The following is a 25,251-nucleotide window of genomic DNA, read 5'->3' on the forward strand; positions in this document are numbered from 1 at the left end:
GGAAAGAGTGTAAAGAAGGACAAATAAATACAAGGTGACAGAAAATGATATGACTTGGGGTAATGGGTATACAACATAATTAACAGTTCAAATGCTATAGAAATATTTACCTGAAACATGTACTCTTATTGCTCAATCTCACCCTGTTAAATTTAATTTTCTAAATAAAATTTTTTTAAAAAGAAAAGATTAGGGCTTCCTCATCCATTATATCAGAAGATTCTATTGGGGATCAACCTTTATGTCATTTGAGGTGATTAAATACAGTATGCAGACACACACACACAACACACACAGAGTAACAGTACTCTGTTCTTGTGGCCTTTGTCTATAGTGCAAACAACTGATTTCACAAAAAGTGACAACTGTGTTTCTCCATCCCCTCAGAGGCTCAGGAACCATTCTGGAAGAAAGGGGTGTGTGAGATTACAAGAGCTGATCGTGAGGGGTAAAATTTTAGGCAAAATGGTTTCTGGTGCTTGACATGACCGATGTCATCTTAAGCAACTTGCTCTGAGTGACCACCAGGCCCGCATCATCTGAAAAGAATGTTCTTAACGTAGATAAATAGGCCCATTAAGTTGTTTACTGCTTCGTGATATGCAGACTTATTGATGGGGCTGAGAAGCAGAAGAAAACGAAGGAAAAGGTCCAGAAAAACCTTCAGGGAAATAAATGGATTGATAAATAACTATTTAGTTTTCAAATGTTTACAAAGCCTTCAGACATTCCTAAAATGAATTGGAAGAAGGACCTACGAGTTTCCCACCCTTTTTTTTTTTTTTTTATTCATTTTTAGAGAGGAGAGAGAGAGGGAGAGAGAGAGACAGAGAGGGAGAGAGAGGAGAGAGAGACAGAAAGAAGAGGGGAGGAGCTGGAAGCATCAACTCCCATATGTGCCTTGACCAGGCAAGCCCAGGGTTTCGAACCGGCGACCTCAGCATTTCCAGGTCGACGCTTTATCCACTGCGCCACCACAGGTCAGGCCTCCCACCCTTTTTTAATCTTTAGGCTATCAAAATGAAATATTGTAAACACAAAGACATAAAAATATTTTAAAACAGAAAAGATATAGCTTGCACATACTTTTCATGAATCTTCAAGACTCGGTGAACTATAGGAATCTCTCTTCCTTCTATTCTAAAAACAACAATTTCTCCCACTCGTATAGGATCTTCAACTCGATTTGTTAGAAAGAGGAGATCTCCTCTATGAAATGCAGGTTCCATGCTGCCACTGGGGGGGGGGGGGGTAGCAAAGAGAAAATCTGAGATTAAATTTATTTTCAAAATTAGATTTTCAACAAAACAATGAAAACATATCACCTTTGGAGTATAGTCAACACCTTAACTGATGGACATAAATGGATACTGTTCTGAAAATACAATTTCCTCAGACAAACGAGGTATATTAATGGTTTCTGTAATTATTAGCATTCATTAACTAGTTCCATTTCAGGCATTACTATTCAAAGGAGCTTAAATCTTTGAAAAGGGCAATGTTACTAATTCTTTAACCTTTTAAAATTTCAAGTGACAAAGAGAATATTAAAGAATGAACTTTATAATCACTGCCCTCATTCTCATTGCATCTGAAAACGCTTAGCATATTCAAATATTCAAATAAGAACTGGATCAGCCTCTTCTGCCATTTATAAAGACACAGACCAAGATGACCTTATGATTTCAAGCCACTAAAAAAGAAAAACAGCTCATCAAGTCAAAGAACAGTCAGCTACAGAGATAATGCTTGTTATCAATTCATTTATTTTGAAAAGAGAAACAAGAAAGAAAACCAAGGACAAGAGCCGAGACCTTTGCCCAAGAATTTCAGAGATGAGCAAAGGATTTAATTCCATGGTAATAATGAAAGGACAAACTTCTCACCTCTCACTGTGCTAAACTGTCTCCAAGCCACTCTGGAATTTTAAACAGGAAGTATCATCATAATATTTGCATTTTCGAAATATCATTTCAGCCTGACCAGGCAGTGGCTCAGTGGATAGAGCGTCGGATTGGAATGCAGAAGACCCAGGTTTGAGACCCCAAGGTCGCCAGCTTGAGCGAGGGCTCATCTGGTTTGAGCAAAAGTTCACCAGCTTGAGCCCAAGGTCGCTGGCTTGAGCAAGGGGTTACTCGGTCTACTGAAGGCCTGTGGTCAAGGCACGTATGAGAAGGCAATCAATAAACAATTAAGGTGTTGCAATGCGCAACAAAAAACTAATAATTAATGCTTCTCATCTCTCCGTTCCTGTCAGTCTGTCCCTGTCTATCCTTCTCTCTGACTCTGTCTCTAAAAAAAGAAAAAGAAATTAAGAAATATCATTTCAGAAGCTATAGAGTATATAGAAGATAATCAAATATTTATCAAATTAATAATAAAGTGGAATAGATGAGAAGGTAAATTGGTAGACCAGTTGTCCAGGCCATTACTTATAACTGTACTCTTGACAAATATTAAAAGTGTTATTTAGGCTCTGGCTGGCTGGTTCAGTGGATAGAGTGTCAGCCTGGCATGCGGATGTCCTGGGTTGATCCCTGGTCAAGGGCACACATGAAAAGCGACCATCTGCTTCTCTGCCCCACCCTCTCCCCCTTCTCTCTCTCTTCTCCTCTTGCAGCCAGTGGCTCTACTGGTCTGAGCGTCAGCCCCAGGTGCTGAGAATAGCTCAGATGATTTGAACATCGACCCCAGACAGGGTTGCCGAGCAGATCCTGATAAGGGTGCATGCGGGGGGGAATCTGTCTTTCTATCTCCTCTCCTCTCACTTAAAAAAAATGTTGTTTATAAAATGGATATAAGAGAATGATAAGAAGAAAAATATAGAGAAAAGGATGTATATATACAGAATTACCTCAATTATGTAAGAAATAATACACAGAGACCAAAATGTTAACAATAATTATATACTATGGGTGACTTAGTTTCATCTAGATTTTTCTGTGTGTATGGTTTCAACAATTCATATAATGAAAATATACTAACTTTTTCCTAATTAAATAATAAAGCATTTTTTAAAGGTCACCACAACCACCCAGGCAGAAAATAATAAGGGCCTGAAATAGAACAACAGCAAGGGCACAACTATAAAAAGATAGAACACAGATAGGGAAAAGAACAAATCTGATGGTCAATTTGATACGACAGAATAACTCCTAGATTTGATTGATTGATTGATTTTTAGAGAGAGTGGAAGGGACAGACAGAAACTCTGACCTGTTTCTGTATGTGCCCTGACCAGGGATTGAACTGGCAACCTTTGGGCATCAAATGATGCTCTAACCAAGTGAGCTATCCAACCAGGGATCCTAGGTTTTTAACACTGGCAACTGAGCAGGATGCAGTGACAGTCACAGAAAGATGGGGAAAAAGAACAGGTTTGTGAGAAAAGATGAATTTCACTTTTATTATGTGGAGCTTCAAGTGCCTGGTAAACAAGCAGATGTCTAGTATGGGCAAAAACAAGAGTCTAGATGCCAAGAGTCTAAAGCTGACGAGAACCCTGGCTGGGTAGTTCAGTTGGTTAGAGTGTTGTCCTGATTCTCCAAGGTTTAATCCCTGGTCAGGGAACACACAAGAATCAACCAATGAATGCACAAATAAATGGAACAACAAATCAATGACTCTCTCTCTCTTCCCTCTTTCCTCCCTCTTTCAAATCAGTTAAAAAAAAAAGTTGACAAGAAATATAAAGATTTAAGAATTCAGATATAGATGGCAATTAAACAAAGATGAAGTGTATAGTGAGAGAATCATTAAAGAAATAACCCAGGCCTGACCAGGCAGTGGCGCAGTGGATAGAACGTTGGACTGGGATGTGGAGGACCCAGGTTCGAGACACCGAGGTCGCCAGCTTGAGCGCAAGCTCATCTGGTTTGAGCAAGGTTCACCAGCTTGAGCCCAAGGTTGCGGGATTGAGCAAGGGGTCACTCGGTCTGCTGTAGCCCCCCACTCAAGGCTATGAGAAATCAATCAATGAACAACTGAGGAACCACAACAAAGAATTAATGTTTCTCATCTCTCTTCCTGTCTGTCTGTCCCTCTCTCTCAGTCTCTCTGTCTCTGCCACACAAAAAAATAAATAAATAGCCCTGGACGGTTGGCTCAGCAGTAGAGCATCAGCCTGGCATGCAGGAGTCCCGGGTTCAATTCCCGGCCAGGGCACACAGGAGAAGCGCCCATCTGCTTCTCCACCCCTCCCCCTCTCCTTCCTCTCTGTCTCTCTCTTCCCCTCCCTCAGCCAAGGCTCCATTGGAGCCAAGTTGGCCTGGAAGCTAAGGTTGGCTCCATGGCCTCTGCCTCAGGCGCTAGAATGGCTCTGGTCACAGCACAGCAACGCCCCAGACAAGCAGAGCATCGCCCCCTGGTGAGCATGCCGGGTGGATCCCGTTGGGCACATGCGGGAGTCTGTCTGACTGCCTTCCTGTTTCTAACTTCAGAAAAATACAAATAAATAAATAAATAAAATAAAAAAACTTAAAAAAAAAAAGAAATAACCCAGCAAGTCCTGGCTGGATAGTTTAGTTGGTTAGAGCATTTTCCCCATACAGCAAGGTTGCAAGTTCGATCCCCAGTCAGGGCACGGACAAGAACAGATCAATGTTTCTGTCTGTCTCTCTCTCCCTTCCCCCTCTCTAAAATTAATAAATAAGTTAGAAGAAGAAGAAGAAGAAGAAGAAGAAATAATCAATCAGGGGAAACTTTTTAAACATGAAATAAATTATTAGTAACCTTACTATTATCTGATTAAACTATACTTAAGTTTAAACATCAATCATGAAAATTTTATAAGATATTATATATAAATCATTTAAATTTCTTAAAAGATTTTTAAAAATGATTTTACAGAACGAAGAGAAAGGGGCAGAGAGCAAGAAGTGTCAACTCAGGACACTTGCTTCACTTTAGTTGTTCACTGATTGCTTGTCATATGTACCTTTATCAGGCAAGCCCCAGGATTCGAACCAGCAACCTCAGCATTCCTGGTTGACGTATTTTTATACACTGTACCACCACAGGGCAGGCTAAATATTTTAAGATTGACTTCAGCTCTATAAAAAGTTCTAAATGTGCCCTGGCCGGTTGGCTCAGCGGTAGAGCGTCGGCCTAGCGTGCGGAGGACCCGGGTTCGATTCCCGGCCAGGGCACACAGGAGAAGCGCCCATTTGCTTCTCCACCCCTCCGCCGCGCTTTCCTCTCTGTCTCTCTCTTCCCCTTCCGCAGCCAAGGCTCCATTGGAGCAAAGATGGCCCGGGCGCTGGGGATGGCTCTGTGGCCTCTGCCTCAGGCGCTAGAGTGGCACTGGTCGCAACATGGCGACGCCCAGGATGGGCAGAGCATCGCCCCCTGGTGGGCAGAGCGTCGCCCCATGGTGGGCGTGCCGGGTGGATCCCGGTCGGGCGCATGCGGGAGTCTGTCTGACTGTCTCTCCCTGTTTCCAGCTTCAGAAAAATGAAAAAAAAAAAAAAAAAAAGTTCTAAATGTTCCCTGAAACTTCAGTTAATAAAATAAAAAAAAAAGTATTGGTCTTTATCCCTAACAGCTTCACAAAAGTCCTAAATGTGGATTTTCAGTTGGTTTGAGTTCTCTGAGCATATTTGTTTCAGGCAGAAATTATATTCCGTAGAGTACCAGAAAACCCTGGCCAGGCCACCCAATCCCATGAATGCCTTTCTTTAATGACTGCTCCTTCCAGTCCTGAACAGATTCGCTTCCAACTTCCTTTCTTTATTCCACATTAGCAATCAAAAAAGCTTAGTTCATAAACTATCTACCAAATAACGTATCCAAATACCACTTTTAAGTCCCAACTGATAATACAAATTTTCCAACTATAGTAAAAATGTATTTTCAGAACCACCAATGAGCAGGTCCTTAGTCTAATCTCCTATTCACTCCAACATGCCAGGTTTAAAGGTTATTAGATTGTCCTTAAACATCTCCACGGAAGGAAACTCTATCTGAAATAATCCCAGAAGAATCTCCACAGGAAGTCTCCCTGGGCCTTTCTTTCTTTCTTTTTTTTTCTTTTTTTTTTTTTCATTTTCCCGAAGCTGGAAACGGGGAGGCAGTCAGACAGACTCCCCACATGCGCCCAACCGGGATCCACCCGGCATGCCCACCAGGGGGCGATGCTCTGCCCCTCTGGGGCGTCGCTCTGTTGCATCCAGAGCCATTCTAGCACCTGAGGCAGAGGCCACAGAGCCATCCCCAGCGCCCGGGCTGTCTTTGCTCCAATGGAGCCTCGGCTGTGGGAGGGGAAGAGAGAGATAAAGAGGAAGGAGAGGGGGAGGGGTGGAGAAACAGACGGGCGCTTCTCCTGTGTGCCCTGGCCGGGAATTGAACCCGGGACTCCTGCACACCAGGCCAACGCTCTACCACTGTGCCAACCGGCCAGGGCCCCTGGGCCTCTTTCTAGGCCTTTCCCCACACTGCCATTTAGTTTGCTTCCCCTTCTGCTAGTGTTTGAGCTTCATCAATTGAAGCTCTCCACTGAATTCAAGACTGGGAACTTAGGACCACATTATTTTAGAACTGGAAAGGTCCGACTTCATCTAGGTCTAGCCTTTATTTTATACATGAAACAAGACTCAGTGAATAAGTGCCTCGTCCAAGGTTGTAGTTAGACAATGAAAGAAATGGAAATCCAAGTCTATAAAAACAGAACTAAAGTACAAGAAAGACACCGGAGACCCACTGTTTCCAACCACTTGCTGCTTGAAGTACTATATATCCAATATTGATAAAGGAGGAGTCAATTCACCCTGTTAAGTGTAATGTACTATTTTTTTTTTTTACAGAGACAGAGTCAGAGAGAGGGATAGATAGGGAAAGACAGATAGGAACGGAAAGAGATGAGAAGCATCAATCATTAGTTTTTCGTGGCGACACCTTAGTTGTTCATTGATTGCTTTCTCATATGTGCCTTGACCACGGGCCTTCAGCCAACCGAGTAACCTCTTGCTGTAGCCAGTGACCTTGGATCCAAGCTGGTGAGCTTTGCTCAAACCAGATGAGCCCACGCTCAAGCTGATGACCTTGGGGTCTCGAACCTGGGTCCTCCGCATCCCAGTCCAATGCTCTATCCACTGCGCCACCGCCCAGTCAGGCTAATGTACTATTTCTTTTTTAAAGGAAGTTTCTAAACATTATTTATTTATTTATTTATTTATTTATTTATTTTTTACAGAGACAGAGAGCGAGTCAGAGAGAGGGATAGACAGGGACAGACAGACAGGAACGGAGAGAGATGAGAAGCATCATCATTAGTTTTTCATTGCGCGTTGCAACACCTTAGTTGTTCATTGATTGCTTTCTCATATGTGCCTTGACAGTGGGGCCTCAACAGACCGAGTAACCCCTTGCTGGAGCCAGCGACCTTGGGTTCAAGCTGGTGGGCTTTTCCTCAAACCAGATGATCCCACACTCAAGCTGGCGACCTTGGGGTCTTGAAACCGGGTCCTCTGCATCCCAGTCCGACGCTCTATCCACTGCGCCACTGTCTGGTCAGGCTGTACTATTTTTTTTTTTTTTTTCTGAAGCTGGAAACGGGGAGAGACAGTCAGACAGACTCCCGCATGTGCCCGACCAGGATCCACCCGGCACGCCCACCAGGGGACAACGCTCTGCCCCTCCGGGGCGTCGCTCTGTTGCGACCAGAGCCACTCTAGCGCCTGGGGCCAAGGCCAAGGAGCCATCCCCAGCGCCCGGGCCATCTTTGCTCCAATGGAGCCTCGGCTGTGGGAGGGGAAGAGAGAGACAGAGAGGAAGGAGAAGGGGAGGGGTGGAGAAGCAGGTGGGCGCTTCTCCTGTGTGCCCTGGCCGGGAATCGAACCCAGGACTTCTGCACGCCAGGCTGACGCTCTACCACTGAGCCAACCGGCCAGGGCCTGTACTATTTTTTTAAAGACTTAATTTATTCATTTTAGAGAGAAAAGAGGAGCAGGAAGCCTCAACTCCCATATGTGCCTTGACCCGAGGGTTTTGAACAGGCAACCTCAACATTCCAGGTCGAAGCTTTATCCACTGTACCACCACAGGTCAGGCAAGAGTAACGTACTATTAAATAGATTTTATAATGTTAATTATTCGGTTTATTTTATGTTTATACTTCATTATCTCCAGAAAAGATTTGGGAGTGCTTATCTAATTAAGCCCAAAATAAGACAGAACTATAATGGTTCAATTAAGTAATCAGGTGGTAATTCTCCAAAAATGAGTAAGATAGATTTTTAAAGCACCAAGAGTAGAAATATAAGAAGGGGGAAGGAAATACAGTAGAAAAAAAAGTCAGTACTGTTTGTCACTCTAAGAGATGGCAACAGTACATTCAAAATTCCTGAAGTCTATTTAGAAGTGATATTTAAAGGTCAGCAGGAAACATGGAAATAATTAGTGACGCTTCTGTACTGACACTGAGAACACGGTGCAAAAAAACTCTTAATTTGGAGTCGATGCATAATCTACCCAACTATCAACTGAACATCAGCCCTGATGGGTCAAAGCGAAGAGTAAGATAGAATAACTTCAGGAAAATAAAGTACATTGAAACACTTTCTTTCTTTAAAAAAAGAAAAAAAAATTTTAAGTGAGAGGAGGGGAAATAGTGAGACAGACTCTATAGCATGCGCCGCAACCCAGCAACCCCTCTGAGGCTGATGCTCAAATCAACAGTTATTTTTAGCACCTGAGGCTGATGCACTGGGACCAACCACGCTATCCTTAGCACCCAGGGCCAATGCTCAAACTAATTGAGCCACTGGCTGTGCATGGGGAAGAGAGAGAGATGTGAGAGAGGGAAGGGGAGAGAAACAGATGGTCACCTCTCATATGTGCCCTGATCGGGGATCGTACCCAGGAGATCCATCCTTACACTGGGCCAACGCTCCATCCACTGAGCAAACCAGCCAGCGCCACTGAAACACTTTCTTAAGAGATGTGCCAAAAAGAAAGTTGACATAGTAAATGTTTTGTACAGAGGTCATAAGCCCTTCAGATCTGAATGTAAAGTGTTTAACACGTTGAGAATTTCTCACAATTGAGAAAAAGGAACTAACTTTCTTCCAGGCCCTCTTTGGGGAAAGAGAGCTTCTAGGGCAGAGCTTCTAGCACACTGGTGCGCTGTGAGGATTTTTACAACATGCAGTGTCTGACTGGTCAGGGCATGGCCTCTGTTCTCTCACATTATCAAATAAACAATGACAACAGCCAACACAACAACAGCTGTCTGGTGTGAATGAATCAAATTATACCTATTTTTTATCAGATCAACAAAAAGTTATCTATTTTTTTGGTGTGCTGCAAAACTAGTAATTACGTGTGCCATGAGATGAAACAGATTGAAAATCCCTATTCTAGAGGAACAATACAATCATTATTCAATGTCAAAATTTTTCTCCCCAGCAACACCATGCAATTCCAAGCCTTGAAAAGACAAATTATTACCTGAGCACCACTACAATTGGACTTTCACTTCCAGTTATGACCATTAACCCCTTCCAGATCATTAGTGCCGAGGAGACAATCATTCCAAAATTTAGGACTTGATAATACAGCTGTAAGAACAGAAGAGAAGTGATTAGATCTATGATTCTCTCCACCCAGGGAATCAGCTTAGAGTAAGGCTAATTTAAACGTTTCAAGTAGCACTATTAGGGTGGCTGAAGTTCTGAGACAGTTTTTTAAATCCTAGAATAGCCCTCTTTCTCTCACCCCAGGTAATCTATGCCATTTTGTTTGTTAAAATGTGTTACATTTATATAACTTATTACTTTCAGAAACTTTCATATAATTTATTTCATTTGGACTTCACAACCACTCAGCTTAATTAAATTCAATCACATTCATGACACATATGAGCCAGTGCTGCACCTCTGTTTCTGAGCTCCTCTAGTACTAACTTTTCTACAATATGTAGCCTTTGACAATCACAGGCTGCGGGAGGGGAAGAGAGAGACAGAGAGGAAGGAGAGGGGGAGGGGTGGAGAAGCAGATGGGCGCCTCTCCTGTGTGCCCTGGCCGGGAATCGAACCCGGGACTCCTGCACGCCAGGCCGACATTCTACCATTGAGCCAACCGGCCAGGGCCTGGGCAAGTAGGATTTATCACAGGATAAGAAATTGGAGACTTCAATACCCCATTCTCAATAGTTAATATGAGACAAAAAATCAGCAAGGATATGGAAAACTTGACTATCGCCAAACAAGTAAATATCTACAGAACACTCCACTCAACAGAGCAGAATACATATTCTTTTCAAACACAGGAAACATTCTCCAGAGATCAGGCAGTAGGCAAATAATAAGAGGGCCTCAACATTTGTGTGTGTGTGTGTGTGTGATAGAGACAGAGAGAGGGACAGACAAGAAGGGAGAGAGATGAGAAGCATCAATTCTTTGTTATGGTACCTTAGTTGTGCACTGATTGCTTTCTCATATGTGCCTTGACCCTGGGGGCTGCAGCAGAGCAAGTGATCCCTTGCTCAAGCCAGCAATCTTGGGCTTCAAGCCAGCAACCTTTGGGCCCAAGTCAGTAACCATGGGGTCATGTCTATGATCTCACGCTCAAGCCAGCAACCCCACACTCAAGCTGGTGAGCCTACGCTCAAGCGGCGACTTTGGGGTTTCGAACCTGGGTCCTCCACGTCCCAGTCAGACATTCTATCCACTGCCTGGTCAGGCAAAGGGCTTCAACTTTTAAAAGACTATAATCATGGCCCTGGCCAGTTGGCTCAGCAATGGAGTATCGGCCTGGCGTGTGGGAGTCCCGGGTTCGATTCCCAGTCAGGGTACAAAAGAGAAGCATCCATCTGCTTTTCCTTCCTTCCCCCTCTCCTTCCTCTCTGTCTCTCTCTTCCCCTCCTATAGTCAAGGCTCCACTGGAGCAAAGTTGGTCAGGGCGCTAAGGATGGCTCCATGGCCTCTGCCTCAGGCACTAGAATGGCTCCAGCCACAACGGAGCAATGCCCCAGATGGGCAGAGGATCGCCCCCTGGTGGGCATGCCGGGTGGATAGCAGTCGGGCACATGAGGGAGGGAGTCTGTCTGACTGCCTCTCTGCTTCTAACTTTGGAAAAAGAAAAAGAAAAGACTATAATCAGACAAGCTATGTTTTGTAACCATAATAAAATTAAATCAGAAATAAGCACTAGAAAGAAATTTGGGAAAACCACAAATGTTTGGAAATTAAACAACAATTTTTCTAAGTAACCCATGGGTCAAAGAGGACTCACAAAGGGAATTACAAAATATTTTGAACAAAGTATAAACAAAAATATATCAAAATTTTGGACTGAACTTAAAGCACTGCATAGAGGAAAATTTATAGATTTAAATATTTATATTAGAAAAGAACAATTTTAAAACAATCATCCAAGATTCCACTTTAAGAAACTAGAAGCCTGACCAGGTGGTAGCACAGTGGATAAAGTGTCAGACTGGGGTGCAGAGGACTCAGGTTCGAAACCTTGGGGTCGCTGGCTTGAGTGCGGGCTCATCTGGTTTGAGCAAGGCTCACCAGCTTGAGCAAGGGGTCACTTGCTCTGCTGTAGCCCCCCAGTCAAGGCATATATGAGAAAGCAATCAATGAACAACTAAGGTGCCGCAACGAAGAATTGATGCTTCTCATCTCTCTCCCTTCCTGTCTGTCTGTCCCTACCTGTCCCTCTCTGACACACACACACACACACACACACACACACACACACACACGAAACTAGAAAAGCCTGACCTGTGGTGGCACAGTGGATAAAGCATCCTCATGGAATGCTAAGGTGACCAGTTTGAAACCCTTGCACTTGCCTGTTCAAGGCACATACAAGAAGCAACTACTATGAGTTGATGCTTCCCACTCCCACCCTCCCTTCTCTCTCCCTCTCCTCTTTCTATCTCTCTCCCCCTCCTCTTTCTAAAATCAATAAAATTTGGCCCTGGCCGGTTTGCTCAGTGGTCTATGAGTTGATGCTTCCCACTCCCACCCCCCCTTCTCTCTCCCTCTCCTCTTTCTATCTCTCTCCCCCTCCTCTTTCTAAAATCAATAAAATTTGGCCCTGGCCGGTTTGCTCAGTGGTAGAGTGTCGGCCTGGCGTGCGGAAGTCCCAGGTTCGATTCCTGGCCAGGGCACACAGGAGAAGCGCCCATCTGCTTCTCCCCCTCTCCCCCCCTCCTTCTTCTCTGTCTCTCTCTTCCCCTCCTGCAGCCAAGGCTCCATTGGAGCAAAGATGACCCGGATGCTGGGGATGGCTCCATGGCCTCTGCCTCAGGCGCTAAAGTGGCTCTGGTCGCAACAGAGCGACGCCCCGGATGGGCAGAGCATCGCCCCCTGGTGGGCGTGCCGGGTGGATCCCGGTTGGGCACATGCAGGAGTCTGTCTGACTGCCTCCCCATTTCCAGCTTTGGAAAAATACAAATCAATAAAATTTTTAGGAAAAAAAAAGCTAGAAAAAACAGCAAACTAAACACAGAGCAACCAAGGAAGGAACAAAAAGTTTAAAGCAGAAATCAATAAAATTAAAAAAAAGATGAACAATAACAAAAAGCAATAAAAGTCAATTTCATAGACAGAAAGTAGAATGGTGACCACCAGGGGCTGGGTGGAGGGAAATGGGGAGGTTTATTGGGTAACAGAGTTTTAATTTTGAAAGATGAAGTATCCTGAAGATTGGTTGTACAACAATGTGAATGTACTTAAAACTACTGAACTATACACTTAAAAAACAGATAACAGTGTAGTTTATGGGAAGTGGGGGGAGGTAGAAGAGGGCAAAGGCAGGATAAATGGTGACGGAAGAGACTTGACTTGGGGTCGTGACCACATAGTGCAGTGTGCCGATGATGGGATATGGAACGGTAAGCTCTATTCCTATGTAACCAATGTCACCTCAATAAATTCAATTAAAAAATAAAGTTAAAAAATGGTTTAAATTTTGCTATGCATTTTACCACTATTTTTAAAAATTACACTAAATGAAAGTAGCCAAGTGCAAAAGGCTCTGTTTTATGTGATTCCATTGACATACACTGTCCAGTACGGGCAAATCAGAGGACAGAAAATAGCCTGGTGACTGCCCGGGGCTGGAGTGAGAAGAAGCACTGACTGCACAAGCACACAGAGGACCTTTCTGGATGACAGCAATGTTGTAACACTGGACTGTGGTGACAGTTGCACAATTCTACAACTTCACTAAAAACCACGAGTCATACATTTAAAATGGGTGATTTTTATATTATAAATTATTTCTCAATAAAGATGGTTTTATAAAAACACACACGCACGAAATAAAAGAAAATGAGTAAAAAGGGCCTTAGAGTGAGGGAGGTCTTTTAAACTGACTTGAAATCCAAGCCAGGTCCTAGCTGGTTGGCTCAGTGGATAGTGTTGGCCCAGTGTACAGACTCCCGTGTTCGATTCCCAGTCAGGGCACACAGAAGTGATCGTCTGCTTCTACCCCTTCCCCGTTCCCCTTCCCTGCCTGACCACCTCCCACAGCCAGTGGCTCAACTGGTTCCAGCATTGACCCTGGTAACTGAGGAAAGTTTAGTTAATTCTAGCATTGACCCCAGACAGGGGTTATCGGGTGGATCCTGGTCAGGGTGCATATACGAGTCTGTCTCATGATCTCCCCTCCTCTCATTTAAAAATAAATAAAAAGCCTGACCTGTGGTGGCGCAGTGGATCAAGCATTGACTTGGAATGCTGAGGTCGCCGGTTCAAAATCCTGGGTATGTCCGGTCAAGGCACATATGGGAGTTGATGCTTCCTGTTCCTCCCCCCTTCTCTTTCTATCTCTCTTTCTCTCTCTCTGTCTCCTCTAAAATGAATAAATTTTAAAAAGTAATTTAAAAATAAATAAATAAATCCAGAAGCCAAATGAAGGAAAAGATGGGTAGATCTGAATATTCAAACAAAATTTTAAAAATAAACACTGCTGTTGCCTGACCAGGTGGTGGCGCAGTGGATAGAGCGTCGGACTGGGATGCCGAGGACCCAGGTTCAAGACCCTGAGGTCGCCAGCTTGAGCGCAAGCTCATCTGGTGTGAGCAAAAACTCACCAGCTTGGACCCAAGGTCGCTGGCTGGAGCAAGGGGTTACTTGGTTTGCTGAAGACCCACGGTCAAGGCACATATAAGAAAGCAATCAATGAACAACTGAGGTGTCGCAATGCGCAACAAAAAAACTGATAATTGATGCTTCTCATCTCTCTCCCTTCCTGTCTGTCTGTCCCTGTCTATCCCTCCTCTCTCTGACTCTCTCTCTGTCTCTGTGTAAAAAAATAAAATAAAAAAAAATATATATATATATAAAATAAAAAAATAAAAATAAACACTGCTGCAATTCTTCCTCTTTCTCATCTTCTACCTACCATGACCAGCTAAGGAAAACTTTGGAACTAGTTAAGAAGATTCTACATGAACCACTGAAAGCACTAACTGAAAGTGGACAACTGTGGCATTACATCCCCATTCAGGCTGACTACAAAGGATTGTGATGAAGGAAAATCCTCCCAATGGACAGAACTTGGAGCAAGACACCAATTGTTCATTTTGCCTGGAAGTAGAGATGGCCATGGGTGTGGACTTACACTGATTTAAGAGTGACTAGCAGTTTGCTGGACAGCCAAGGATGTCACTGGAAGATGGAGACAAGAGGTTTGGAGGAAGGGTTCGTGGATGGAGCTCTCCAAGTAGGTATATAAAGTGTGAACAGGGTTGTGTCCCAAATGCTCATCAAAAAATTACCTCAGCAAAGGAGTATTTTAATTAATAGGTGGATAAAGTTACTTGTTCTGCAGCTATCAGCCTCTTTCCCAGCCATCCCTGTCTTGCCCAATGGACTCATGATCAAAGTGGTTGCAGCAGCCAAGAGGAAGGTCAGCAAAATGGATTTTCACTCACCAAGACCAATTTCCCTAGTCAGCCAACCATCAAGACCCATAACGTCACCATTCCTGATACTGGATTGTTTCCATCACAAAAGAGGCAGCAGCTTCTTACTAGAATGGACTCGGCATGGATCATCTCCCTTGTCCTTAGTATTTCTGTCAGAACAACTAACCATGAGCTTACAGAATGCCTTATTCCATATGACACTGCTTTTGGCTTAGGGAACTTATTTTATGGCTAAGGAACACAGTGGGCACATGGTCATGGAATTCACTGATCTTACTATGTCCCCCATCATCTTGAGCAGTGGAATAGTAGGCTAGTTATCCATCCTTCTTTGTGTTACTAGAGCTGAACCCTATAAACATTCTCCTTTTCTTATTTATTTTTTTAGCGAGACAGACAGGAATGGAGAAACATAAGAAGCATCAACTCATAGCTGTGGCAGTTGTGGCACTTTAGTTGTTCATTGATTGTTTTCTCATATGTGCCTTGATTGGGGGGTGGGGAGTTCAGCTGAGCCAGTGACCACCTTGCTCAAGCCAGTGACCTTGGGCTCAAGCCAGCAACCTTGGGCTTCAAGCCAACAACCTTTGGGCTTAAGCCAGCAACCTCAAGGTTTTGAACCTGGGTCCTCAGCGTCCCTGGGCGATACTCTAATATCTCCCACTGTGCCACCACCTGGTCAGGCAAAATCCTCCTTTTCTAACTGGCTCAATGACTAGGTTTCATGAGCAATAGGTGCTGAAGGCTCACAGCAAGGTGACGGAGGCTTCTTTTCCCAGTCCTGTGCTTTCATATCCACGACAACTAGTGGATCTGGGTGCAGGTCTGTTGGTGTTCACTTCAGTGACCATCACAGAATGGCTGCCACGCACACACACAGACAAATTTTTAAGCCTCCTAGCAGGCTACTTCTAGGGATCACTTCCAGCTCACTGCTCTGGCAAATGCCCTTACATGGTGCATATTCCTGGGCAGACACACCCTCTCCAAAGAGGTCTGAATCTCAGACTTGGAAAGGGCCTTGTAGGCAAAAGATGTTTTCCTAGTTCTTGCTCACTCTCCCAGTAGTAGCTGTTTTCTGCATATGTTACTTCTGAAGCCTTTAAAAGTCCTTTTACCTGTTTTATTACCATATTTTCCCCATGTATAAGACGCTCTGATGTATAAGACACACCTTAATTTTGAGGTCCAAATTTTGGGGAAAAAAAGTATTACATAAAGTTACTGAACTCAAGTTTTATTCATCATAAAATTCATACAACTCCTCATCACTGTCAAAACTCCCATCCATTAGCTTATCCTCATCTGTGTCTGATGATGAATCACTGTCTTCATATATTGCCTCATCCTCAGTTCCATCTATGGGACTGTTACTTGGGACATCAAACTGAAGGGGGACTTCATCCATATTTGCAATCTGTCTCAACTCAAACCAATGTGTCTTCGGATACTGATAGCAAAACGATGAAATTCAAGGACCTTTTGCTCATAGCTTTCAGGCATCTTTTGGCCAACTCTGGCGCATGTATGGACGTAGTCCATTCCGTTTCATGAACCTGAAGCGCCAATTTGTGTCCTCCTTTGAAATCAGTAACTTCTTTTTCATCAGCAATTCTTCTTGCCTCATGCTGAACTATCTCTGTGGACACAGGAATTCCAATTGCCCTTTGCTCTTCATCCATATTTTCAATCCCTTTCTGCGTCAGGCCATTTTGCTGACTTGCCTCTCACGGCCTTTTTCTGCCGTGGTGTTTTCAGTAGGGTTTCTTCTTACCGTAGCCAGTCTCAGATTAATTTCTCAGTTGGAGGAGGACCAAACTTACATTGAGCAGCACAATTTCCATTCACTTTTGCAAACTGGATCACTTTTAACTTGAATTCAGCACTGTACTTAAATCTTTTCTAAGTCGTTTCTGGGCAGAACGTGGCAAAAAGTAACCTACCGTAATATACTGTAACAAGTAGGAAACAATGAACGCAAAGACAACAAGCATGAAAAAGCGGAAAATGTAAGTAAAAAAAATATCTACCACCACTGTATAAGATGCACCCAGTTTTGCCTGACCTGTGGTGGTGCAGTGGCTAAAGCAGTGACCTGGAACACTGAGGCTGCTGGTTCAAATCCCTGGGCTTGCCTGGTCAAGGCACATACAGGAAGTAACTACTATGAGTAGATGCTTCCTGTGTCTCCCCCCTTTCTCTCTTTCTCTCCCCCCCAACTCCAAAAAACTAATTAATAAAATCTAAAAAAAAAAAAAGCCTTTATTTTTTTAAAAAAGATGCACCCAGTTTTTAGACCCTAAATTTTTCAAAAAAGGGTGCATCTTATACATGAGGAAATATGGTAGTTAAGCATCTTTTACTAGTTAACATTTCCTTTCTTTCTTCTTCTTTCTTATTATTCAGTGTGAGGCAGGGAAGCAGAAAGACTCCTGCACATGCCCGAAAGAGGATTGTTGGGCAGATAAAATATACTATGCTCACTTTGTTAAAGATGGTGCTGCCCACGTGAAAGCCCATCGCCCAGGTGATAGTATTAATTGCCTTCTTGCTTGGGATGGGCGTGGGGGAGGGCTTTCGTGCTAAAAGGTTTTAAAAGGAAGAGAGATCATGTTGTTCCGGGAGAAAAGTGATTGCGTTCTAGGAGGAGGGCAGAGAGCAGGGAGGAGAGCAGAGTAAGGCCACATGGAGGAATGCTGAAGGAGAAGCTAGTTTGTGCAGAAAGAAGGAGACGGGGAACAGAGGTGAATAAGGCTAGTGAGCTTGAAACCTTTAATTCTAGTTAACTCGGATAAGTCAGTGGCTTTGGGAGCCCTGAATGGAAAGGGAAGTGTTTTCCCACTGTATGTATTACTTGCCTGCTGGGTACAAGCTAGGATTAAAGGTAATGGCCCACCAGTTCTTGGCTCCATTGTTTCATTACCGTCTGTCCAAATCCAATGCAAACCTGCACGGGCCAGGTGGCTGTGATGCTGGCCGTGGCTACTGGCCTTACAAGGATCCACCCAGCAAGCCCCCTTCCAGATGATGACCTGCCCATCTGGGACTGCTGCCCCGTTGCTCAGCAACTGAGCTATTTTATTTAAGCACCTGAGGCAAGGCCATGGAGTCATCCTCAGTGCCCAGGGCCAAGCTGCTTAAATCAAATAAGCCATGGCTACAGGAGGGAGGGAGGGAGGGAGGGAGGGAGGGAGGGAGGGAGGGAAGGAAGGAAGGAAGGAAGGAAGGAAGGAAGGAAGGAAGGAAGGAAGGAAGGAAGGGAGGGAGGGAGGGAGGGAGGGAGGGAGGGAGGGAGGGAGGAAGGAAGGAAGGAAGGAAGGAAGGAAGGAAGGAAGGAAGGAAGGAAGGAAGGAAGGAAAAAGGGGAGGGGCAAGAGTAGAGAAGCAGATGGTCACTTCTTTGTGTGCCCTGATTGAGAATTAAATCCGGGATTTACACATGCCGGGTGACCCTCTACCACTGAGCCAACTGGCTAGGGCCTAGTTTAAATTTCTTTACATTAAATGTTGCCCTGTTCAATTACTGGTGTGGTTTCATCTTCTGAGTGATACAAATGGCCCTTTGAGGAAAGTACGGCAGCAGCAAGGCACAGCAGCACTTTGTGAGGCTGGGATAACATGTAATGCCCTCCGGTATGTGGAGAATGCTCTATATTAGCAAACAACATATGGGGTTTTATCTTCTATAGTAGGAGTCACTAGTCTGGAATTGAGGGTAAGAATGGGAGTGACTTCTCTTTGGGTTCTACTGGTTTAGAAGTTTTCATTCCCAAAGGAGATACCCTTCACCCGGGACACAATAAATCCATTAAACTGGAAGTTGAGACTGCCACCTGGCCACTTTGGGCTCCTCATGCTATAGTGAACCAAATGCAGAGAACAGGGGGTTATTTATTGGCAAGGGTGACTGAGCCTGACCACCAAGAGAGAAACAGGGCTGTTACTACATAATGAGGGGAATATAACCAGAATATAGAGAATTCTGAGGCCTCTCTCCCATGTCTTGTGATAAAAGTTAGAGAAAACTACAACAATCCAATTCAGGGAGGACTACTCATGACATTAATCCTTTAGTAATATGGTCACTAAAGGTTGGGGTCACTCCACTGGGCAAACAACTACGATCAACTTAGGTTCTTGCTGAGGGCAAAAGAAATATAGAATGGTTAATGGAAGAAAAAATTAATTATCTATGTTCTTGAGGCTGTTTTTTTCTGTTTTATCCATTCGGTAGAAATACAGTTGCATGCTACCACATCTCTTCAAATTTCCACATTCAATAATGTCATGATAGTAGCTTGAAATTAGTCCTGTTGGGAGTATTTACACCACAGAAATAGGCAAACTCTACAAATCAGGACTTCACAGATTAAAAAGTTTCAGAGGCCCTGGCCAGTTGCCTCAGCGGTAGAGCATCAGCCTGGCGTGCAGGAGTCCCGGGTTCGATTCCCGGCCAGGGCACACAGGAGAAGCACCCATCTGCTTCTCCACCCCTCCCCCTCTCCTTCCTCTCTGTCTCTCTCTTCCCCTCCCGCAGCCGAGGCTCCAATGGAGCAAAGATGGCCCGGGTACTGGGGATGGCTCTGTGGCCTCTGCCTCAGGCACTAGAATGGCTCTGGATGCAACAGAGCGAAGCCCCAGAGGGGCAGAACATCGCCCCCTGGTGGGCATGCCTGGTGGATCCCGGTCGGGAGCATGCCCTGGCCAGTTAGCTCAGTTAGTTAGAGCATCATCCCAAAACAAGGTTGTGGGTTCAATCCAGTCAGAGCACACATGGGAAGCAACCAATGAGTGCAGAACTGAGTAGAACAAATGAATGCTTTCCTTCCCCCTTCCTCTCTCTGTCTCCCTAAAAAAAAAAAAAATCAATCAACTGACTAAATAAAAAATTTTTTTTATTAATTAAGGCCTGGCTAGACAGCTCTGTTGGAGCATTGCCCAAGGAACAGAGGTTGCTGGTTTAATCCCTGGTCAGAGCACATATAGGAAGAGCTTGATATTCCTGTCTCTACCTACTTCTCCCTACCCCCCCCATCCTCCCCCCAATTTTTTTCAGGAAAATGGCAATCTGATATTCCAGTAAAGGAGCCCTACTCCAAAGGCAAGAAGACAAATGAAACAGTATATAACAACTAAAGGAACTTTAGCCTGAACTGGCGGTGGCGCAGTGGATAGAGCATCGGACTGGGACATGGAGGACCCAGGTTAAGAACCCTGAAGTCGCCGGCTTGAGCATGGGCTCATCTGGTTTGAGCAAGACTCATCAGCTTGAGCCTAAGGTCACTGGCTTGAGCAAGGGGTCACTCAGGTAGCTCTAGCCCCTGGTCAAGGCACACTTGAGAAAGCAATCAATGAACAACTAAGGTGCCGCAATGAAGAACTGATGCTTCTCATCTCTCTCCCTTCCTGTCTGTCTGTCCCTATCTGTCCCTCTGTCACAAAAAAAAACACAAAAAAACTTTAGAAATCTCCTAATATTCAAAGGCAGACCACAAAGACTCCTAAGACAGTTAAATACACAAGGTTTGAGTAGAACAATGTTCATAAAGACATTAATATAAAATAGGTAGGAAAAGCAGTGGATCAAGTGTCGACCCAGAACACTGAAATCACTGGTTCAAAACCCTGGGCTTGCCTGGTCAAGGCACACATGGGAGTTGATGCTTTCTGCTCCTCCCTTTCTTTCTATCTCCTCTTTCTCTAAAAATGAATAAATAAAATCTTTAAAAAAATAGGTAGGGCCTGACCAGGCGGTGGCACAGTGGATAGCGCGTCGGACTGGGATGCGGAGGACCCAGGTTCGAGACCCCGAGGTCACCAGCTTGAGCGCAGGCTCATCTGGCTTGAGCAAAAAGCTCACCAGCTTGCACCCAAGGTCACTGGCTCGAGCAAGGGGTTACTCGGTCTGCTGAAGGTCCACAGTCAAGATACATAAGAGAAAGCAATCAATGAACAACTAAAATGTCGCAACAAGGCCTGACCTGTGGTGGCGCAGTGGATAAAGCGTCGACCTGGAAATGCTGAGGTCGCCGGTTCAAAACCCAGGGCTTGCCTGGTCAAGGCACATATGGGAGTTGATGCTTCCAGCTCCTCCCCCCGTCTCTCTCTCCTCTCTCTCTCTGTGTCTCTCTCTCCTCTCTAAAATGAATAAATAAAAAAATAAAATAAAATAAAATGTCGCAACAAAAACCTGATGATTGATGCTTCTCATCTCTCTTCATTCCTGTCTGTCTGTCCCTATCTATCCCTCTCTCTCTGTTCCTGTAAAAAAATAAAAATAAAAAATAGGCAGGAAAAGTAAGCTGGGAGAAGACTGAAATAGTGAGAAACAGCAGGTATAAAATGACTGGGACTTACAGCAAAGGCCTTTCTGAGACAATGGGGAGCTACTGAAGCTTTCTTTGAGGGAGGAGAGAGGAGATTAATCTCGCAACAGGATGTGGTGAAGGTAGTGAAACACTTTATTTTTGAAAACTGTGAAGCAGACCCCCCAAAATTACAATACATGCAATAAACAAGAGCCTTGAGTAAAGCATTAAAAATCAGTAATAACTCAAAGCTCAAAAGCATACATACTCCGTGATTCCATTTATACAAAATGCAAACCCATCTAATACTAACAAAAAGCAAATCCATGGTCGCCAGGTACTTGAGGAGAGAACTACAAAGGGACACAGGATCTTGTAGGGGACCAAAATGCTCTATATCCTGATTGTAATGGGTGTATGTAACTGTAGAAACTTTTCAAATTTTACACTTAAATGGATGGAATTGATTGTACTAAAGTATTCCTCTATGAACCTGGCAAGAAAAAAAAACACAATTACAACTCAAACATATTAATCAGACATTTGATGATATGTATTTTGGCATAAATGAAAAAGTTCTGCAATGACAGCATTTTAGAGAAGTAAAATCAAACTTCTAGTTTCCCTCTTTTCATGTGATGAGCTTTCAGTATCTATAGTCAATGTTGATTCTTTTTTCCCAGAAGTTATATACAGATAAAACCTCATTTCATTATTTTACCTCACCTTATTCCCATACTGTCCAATCCCTCCCATTTCCTCCTCACAACAGCTAGGAGGTTGCTCATTTTCCTAATCTGTATAATGGAATAGCATTACCTACCTCAAAGGCATATACCTAATGCACTTTACATACTCTACACCAGGGGTCCCCAAACTGCGGCCCCCTGAGGCCATTTATCCAGCCCCCACCACACTTCCAGAAGGGGCACCTCTTTCATTGGTGGTCAGTGAGTACTGTATGTGGCGGCACCGCAAAGGGCAGCATCACTCACTATAGTACTACTTCCGGTGACGTGGGACGCAAGCGTCATGGCTCCGGACGCACGTCATATCACTTGTTACGGCTAGCAGTGACAAATATGGAACCGGACACTGACCATCTCATTAGCCAAAAGCAGGCCCATAGTTCCCATTAAAATACTGGTCAGTTTGTTGATTTAAATTTACTTGTTCTTTATTTTGAATATTGTATTTGTTCCCATTTTGTTTTTTTACTTTAAAATAAGATATGTGCAGTGTGCTTAGGGATTTGTTCATAGTTTTTTTTTATAGTCCGGCCCTCCAACGGTCTGAGGGACCGGCCCCCTGTGTAAAAAGTTTGGGGACCCCTGCTCTACACATAGCAAGAGCTCAAAATAGTTGTTTTGCCTTAGCCATTTTCTACACATTTATGCTCATTGAAGAGTCTGTCTCTCTCATCTTTGCATTTTTTTCATTTTATCTAGCACAGGGTACGATATAAGTAGGCCCTAAATACTGTTTCTTCAGAGAAATGTTTGTGGTGCCTAGAAATTCAGCTATGGATAAAAAGACAACACTATACAAAAGGGAGAAACTTAAGTGTTATCTTTAAAGACATAAAAGTTTTTTGTGTAATTGGAAAAGAATGATCAGTTATGACCGAAGGAATTAAGAAACATGTCTAAGAGAAGGTGACACTGAGTTAGCTAAAGTCTGAAAGAGACTAAGGGGAGGATGCATATCTACTTCACTAAATGGTATTTATAAATACTGCAAAATGCAAGTCCAAGAGAAAAATCTTTTAAGTGACATCAAGATGACTATTTAAAAAAAAACTTTTTTTTAATTCATTTTAGAGAAAGGAAAGAGAGAAGAATGGGGGAGAAAGAGTATGAGGGAGAGCGGAAGAGCGGGAGAGGGAGAGAGGGAGAAGCACCGATTTGTTGTCCCACTTGTTCACGCATTCACTGGTTGACTTTTTTTTTTTTAGATTTTACTTATTGACTTTTGGAGAGAGAGAGAGAGGAGAGTGAGAAGTAGGAAGCATCTACTCATAGTAGTTGCTTCCTGTATGTGCCTTGCCCAGGCAGGCCCAGGGATTCAAACCTGCAACCTCAGCGTTCCCGGTCAACGCTTTACCCACTGCACCACCACAGGTCAGGCACACTGGTTGACTCTTGATGTGCCCTGACCAAGGACAAAACCTGCAACCTTGTTGTATCCAGATGACGCTCTAACCAACTGAGCTACCTAGCCAGGGCAGGAAAATCCTTAGCAGTCAAATACTGTAAAAAGGTGTGAGGCAAGGAAAACTAGGCTCTCTAAAGACGGGCACACTTGGAGCAGAAGATGACAAGAAACGACCTTTCCTAATGATTAAATAATTAAATTCCTAGTACTATTTGGCATACGATCTATATAGAAGCTCAAGACGGAGTAAGATTTAAGGATAAAACCGGGAGATCTAAAATTGAAGATCCCGGTGCCACTAGTATTGGGCGGTATAACCGAGGATTCTAAGGGTTTCCACTTTAATGTTAAATGGGCTCGAGGGCAAGTAAAGTAACCGTTCCAACTCCCTCCAAATCGGAGGTGACCCAAGGAAAAGTCAGTGCACCCGCTGGGGCCCAACTGTAGTAGAAGGGTTGCGACTAGCTGAAAGCAGCAAACCGGCTTTTGTGGGGCCTACAACCGCCTTCCGAGCATCCCAGCATCAGTGCAGTCCCCGCAATCCATCGGAAGCCGTCGCGATTGGAGAAACCCTGAGTTTGCCGCCTTACCAAGTCTAGAACAATACGGAAACCCAACTCCCACTTACAAAGCGCTCTCCGTTTCCATCTGCTCCTCTGCCTCACTGGGAGAAAAGTAAAGATTCAGTTCCCCGCTCCGGGAAGCCCCAAATTAGGTAGGGGTTAAAAATAATAAGGGGCGGACAGAAGGACCTCTGGCCTCGGACTCCACAAAGAGATAGTCCAGGCGTCAGACCCGCTCAGGGGCCCAAAGGCCCGCAGGATCCCGCAGTGCTAGTGTCGAAAGGACATGGGGAGCCCGGGGAAACAGCCGGAGGCCAACCTCACCTGCCGCTTGTTCATCCGCCGCACATCATCCAAAAAATCTAGAGACAGCATCGTAGGGCCGGTGAGGAAGACACCGGCAAGAAAGAGGGCGCGATGTGACCGGCGGGCGGAACGACAGACGCCGGGGTGAACTGGCAGTGGACAGGACCCTGCGGCGCCCTCACTTCCACTTCCGGGGCGGCAAACGGCACGGCCCGCCCCTTCGCTGCGGAGAGTGGACAAAGGGACTCGCAACCTTCCTGACCCAGCCTCCTGGTCTGGCCTCGCTGTAGGAGGGCTCTCCAGTTCCAGAGCTCGCGTGCTGGAAACCGACCGGAACCCACTTCCGCGCTCCGCTGCGCGGCCCGGGGTTAGAGGGGAGCCCGCCCTTCAACTTCCGGAAGGCTGGCCAATGGGAAGCCGGGTCTCTGGCTTCTTCGGACAGAAGCGGCCCCTCAGTGGCCAGCACGGTTAAACCCGTGGTCTGGGTGTGGCACCAGATGAATCGCCAAGCCTTGTGGTCTCAAGTGGGGCGGGTGTCGCACAATGGGAAACTGACAGCTGAGGTGGTTTCAGTAAGTTCTAAAGATGAAGGATGCAGGAAACTTTGAAAGCACTACCTGAATCTCTCAAATTTAAGAAAGTCTTGGTTGGAGAGAAAACAACTGATTGTTTCACATTGGGATGAGGCCCTTCTTTATTTTTTTTTATTTTTTATTCATTTTAGAGAGGTGGGGGGAGAGGGAGAGAGAAGGACAGGGGGAAGAGCAAGAAGCATCAACTCTCATTTGAGCCTTAACCAGGCAAGCCTGGGGCCTCCAACCGGCAACCTCAGCGTTCCAGGTTGACGCTTTATCCGCTGCGCCACCACAGGCCAGGCTTGGCCTTTCTTACTTATCTTTTACCCCAGCAAATTCCATGAAATAAACACTCAAAAAAACGTTGTCAAATGAAAAACAAACGAACAAGCAAACCGTTGTCAAATGAATAGAGGACTTAAAACCCAGAAGGCCCAGGCCTCCCAGACAGATGAATCAAGC

General features: G+C 44.6%; 1 protein-coding gene across 2 annotated transcripts in view; it reads right to left on the bottom strand.

Annotated features, from left to right (window-relative positions):
• The window catches only part of SEC11A (SEC11 homolog A, signal peptidase complex subunit), a 41,612-nt gene extending 17,044 nt beyond the window's left edge, over positions 1–24,568 (bottom strand). The window contains exons 1-3 of one of the 2 annotated variants that reach the window (XM_066355463.1): positions 24,233–24,568; positions 9,445–9,554; positions 1,087–1,236 (exon numbers count right to left, since the gene is read on the bottom strand). In XM_066355463.1, coding sequence (XP_066211560.1) covers positions 1,087–1,236; positions 9,445–9,554; positions 24,233–24,283 — 311 coding nt within the window. In that variant the 5' untranslated portion in view covers positions 24,284–24,568. The remainder of the gene's footprint in view (positions 1–1,086; positions 1,237–9,444; positions 9,555–24,232) is intronic. The other variant, XM_066355464.1, reaches the window with a different exon arrangement.
• Positions 24,569–25,251: the final 683 nt, after the last annotated feature.

Source organism: Saccopteryx leptura, chromosome 13, assembly GCF_036850995.1.
Source record: "Saccopteryx leptura isolate mSacLep1 chromosome 13, mSacLep1_pri_phased_curated, whole genome shotgun sequence".
In the NCBI taxonomy this organism is placed as follows: Eukaryota; Metazoa; Chordata; class Mammalia; order Chiroptera; family Emballonuridae; genus Saccopteryx; species Saccopteryx leptura.